The sequence below is a fragment of the Limulus polyphemus genome, unplaced genomic scaffold (assembly GCF_000517525.1).
Source record: "Limulus polyphemus unplaced genomic scaffold, Limulus_polyphemus-2.1.2 Scaffold6588, whole genome shotgun sequence".
In the NCBI taxonomy this organism is placed as follows: Eukaryota; Metazoa; Arthropoda; class Merostomata; order Xiphosura; family Limulidae; genus Limulus; species Limulus polyphemus.
In genome coordinates this window covers 47,154-50,924 of record NW_013672198.1, presented here as the reverse complement: position 1 = coordinate 50,924, position 3,771 = coordinate 47,154, and the positions used below count along the sequence as shown (strand labels likewise).

General features: G+C 34.0%; 1 protein-coding gene across 2 annotated transcripts in view; it reads left to right on the top strand.

Moving 5' to 3' along the window:
• Positions 1 to 1,057: 1,057 nt before the first annotated feature.
• The window catches only part of LOC106473876 (degenerin deg-1-like), a 44,146-nt gene continuing 41,432 nt past the window's right edge, over positions 1,058 to 3,771 (top strand). For both annotated transcript variants that reach the window (XM_022402270.1, XM_022402268.1), the window contains exon 1: positions 1,058 to 1,305. Coding sequence is in view for 1 of the 2 variants with exons in the window: in XM_022402268.1 (XP_022257976.1) it covers positions 1,085 to 1,305 (221 nt within the window). In the remaining variant the exon portion in view is untranslated. The remainder of the gene's footprint in view (positions 1,306 to 3,771) is intronic.

Here is a 3,771-nt window from a genome sequence, read left to right as displayed (position 1 = left end):
TGGTAGCGTGAGAAAAGGAGTCTCAAATAGCCTCACCTAGAATTTAGAAAAAAGAAACAAACCCAAATAATGTATATTAAGTACGCACACACACAGACGTATATATATATATATATATTTATAGCTTCCCTGTGGCTCAGCGGCAAAAGTCTGGGGGCTTATAACGCTAAACATCGTGTTTTTGGATACCCACACTGTTCAGAGCAGAGGTAGCACATTGTGTAATTTTGCATCTAACAACAAACTAACTAACCAACTTTGTTTTTCTGTATCTCTCTCTATAAATACGTATTGATATATTAGAAAGAGACTGAAATATAAAGTACAAAAATAATGGATATGTAAAACAGTACTGAAGTTAAACAAACAGAATACTGTTATTATAACTGTGCGCTTTCTCTTGGTAATCCCGAAAGTGGTGACCTTTGTTTTAAGCTAAAAAGTACTGTGCTACTGTCGTGATATGGCGCAGACTGTTTCCAGCACAGTTAGAGATAAATTTGACAAACAAACCACAAAAGACCATCTTTGTAAAGTTTCGAGACATCACTAAATAATTAGTTATATCGCCGAGTTTGTTTCATAGCTAAATACTCGTTTTGTTTTATGGAGCCAATTTTAATATGAAAATGCAAATATTTATATCAACAGTCATTATTACTGTTTGTCAACAAATTAGTAACACGGCAACAGAGTTCTTGTAATTATCATTATGTTGATAAATATTAAAGATGTTGTAGACTTATCATGGAAGACTTTATCTAAACAAACACAAACAACAGATGTACAGCCATGCGAAGTCTCGAGATATAATATTTCAAATTCGCTAAGAACACATTGCTTAATAATTTGCTGATTTGTTTAATATATTTCAAGTCTTTAATGACTTGTTACCTATTCATGAGTTAACTTCATTTCCAAATTAAATATATTTATAGCAAAAGTTGTTAACATTGTTTATATAAGAAGTAATGTAGTCCTAGTAGTGTTATTGTATTTGTCGTCAAAATTGTATTTATAATGTTATAAACGTGTATTTTATCCATCAGTTCTTCAGAGTTGGTAGAACTTTCAAATAGCTACGATGTATTGCTCTACAAGAGAGAGACTTATGACGTTCTCAACTTCCAAATTGCTGTACTTGTGTCTAGTGGGAGCTGTGAGTATAACATCTCTTTCGTTTTGTACTTACTTCATCAAAACTTTCCTGGACGACTATTTAACCTACCCCACTGTGTTGAAAGTGGATATGGACATGGGAGAACACTTAACATTCCCTGCTGTAACGATCTGTAATCACAACAGGTGGGTTTGTATTATATATGTTTTAGTTGTCTTTCTCTGTTAAAGAATAATCATTGAGAATTTTATTTGATTTTACATTTCTTCTTTGTTACGGGTTTGAAGCCCCCCCCCCATACCGCAGGCGGTATGTCTGCGGGCTTACAACGTTAGAATCCGAGTGTAGTAGTTTGAGTAATTAAAAATGTCTTACTAAGAAGAGCTACTGATAACTTTTGAGTTCGCATCTAAGGCGATTAAAAAATACAGCTAGAAAAAACGAGAGAATACCTTATGTGCAGGAGTAACATTGTTTATTAAGCAGCATTCTCTCTTCTTCTCTCCATGATTACGCAACTCACAATGCCCCTGGAGGCTTTTATCATCCATGTGTCCATTTCCTTTATCTTCACATTATGTTTTCCTACTTGTTATCATACAACAAATTGAACAAGCAGACCTCTTTATCGTCCTGATGTTTGTAAGTATCAAAATACTTAATTCTGCTCAAATTTATTTATAACTAGCTGGAGCACCCGTACCCTGGAGGAAAGTTATGTAAGTTCATGATTAATGAAAGCTTGTCTTAGGACATGAAAAGTTGCTTCCCTTATATTTAATTGTAAAAAATGCCCATAAAAACTGAAAAACACAAAATGTGAAACCGCAAATTTGCACGTAACTCGGCATGGTCCCAACAAACCATGTCAAATTTGGTGAAGATCAATAAATAGGGAGCGAAGTAGTGGTAAAAAACGCAAAATCCAAAACTGAAAATTTGTATGTGTCTCCCCATGAACCCAACAAACCTTCATGCTAAATTTGGTGAAGATCCATCAACAGGGGGCAAAGTAGTGGCGAAAACGCAAAAACGCTCATAAAAAAACACAAAACGCAAAATGCAAAACTGAAAGTTTGTATATACCCCCGCATGGATCTATTGAACCTCCATACCAATTTTGGTGAAAATCCATCCACACTCTGCAGAGTAGTTCGATGGACATACAACAGACAGTAGTATTATATCTATATAGATCTGCCAATAACTGTGTGACAACAATAACATTATATTACTGTTTATTCCTCTTCAGTTACCATCTCTAAAACATACAAACATATTCTCATCCATGATGGACTCCCAACTGTCAAGAAACATTCTAGGTTCAGAAAAGATCCTGCATAACTTTGGCAGATATCCTATTCATAACAATCTCGTAACCTATCGGGAGGGACAATCTCAAGCCCCCAAGACGAGGAACCAAAGTCAGAAAGAACCTACCCAAAGTCCCAAGACAACCAATTAGAGAACTGCCTGAGAGAAGATACAAAGTCGGATGGAATTATGCATTACATCTCTTTTGAATCTTGTATTCTGACAGTCAAGAAGCTGGCGATTCATCAGGGATTCTTCTCACACTACTCTAGTTTCTCCTACTGCTTATCTGAATCCTTAGCTTTTAAACACAAAGTTAAAAAAGTTCTACTAAAATACTGGCCTGAATGCACTAGGGACTAACAAATTATTCACGAGGTTTGAACTTATGACATCTTTAAACAGTATGATACTACATCCATCAAACTACGTTAAATTTACTTTGAGATGCTACATCATCTCTCCCTTGTTTCACTCCAACTCCTTGGGGCTTTTTCCCGAATTTGGTGGAAAATATATTTTCTAATTTATGAAATTATTATCCTTCTTTAAAAGACCAGGAAGGATCCCATGATTCCTTCCAGTTACCAACTCTCCACTTTGACTTACTCTTTGTCTTGGAGAGGGTGGGCAACACAAATTTTATTTGGTTTCTGAAATAAAACAAATCTGTCTATTTTTATCAATAATTGCTTTAATGATCAGGTACATCCAAATCAGTGTAGGAGAATGTTTCTATATTTGCATATTTGTGCATAAATTTTGATGAAGTGGATCTGGGTACTTTGTACGCTGTAGCTAGTAATGAATTTTGTATTATTTGTAATGTTTTGGTGCTGTGTTAATTCATGCCGGGCATGCATATTGAATTACTGGACGTATGTATATTTTGTAGATTTTCATTATGTTGTGTATGGCATAATTAATAAGAAACTAAATAATATTCACTTTAAGACTTGCTAAACGTATTCAATTATAGACCGTAATTTATCTATATATATTTAATAACTTACACTATACTTTAAATAGTTTTACTGAAGTTAGCAATGTATGTAAAATCTCGGACTTAATTGTTAACAAAACTTCAAAATACACTAAAATATTATTTACAAAAACTTTTTAGTTTATAAAATACTGACATACACCTCAATATAATAATACCTGCCGTACATTCATGTTCAAGTAGACTACCATAGATGAAACATAAGTGGCAATTAATCAACGTTTTCTTTATTTTAGAATCTATACAAAACATTTGAAAACTAAATCCGCCGTGCACTTTACTTACAGCTTACAAACTGACCTTCAGTATGTTAGGAATGACTTCTAAAGTGTCA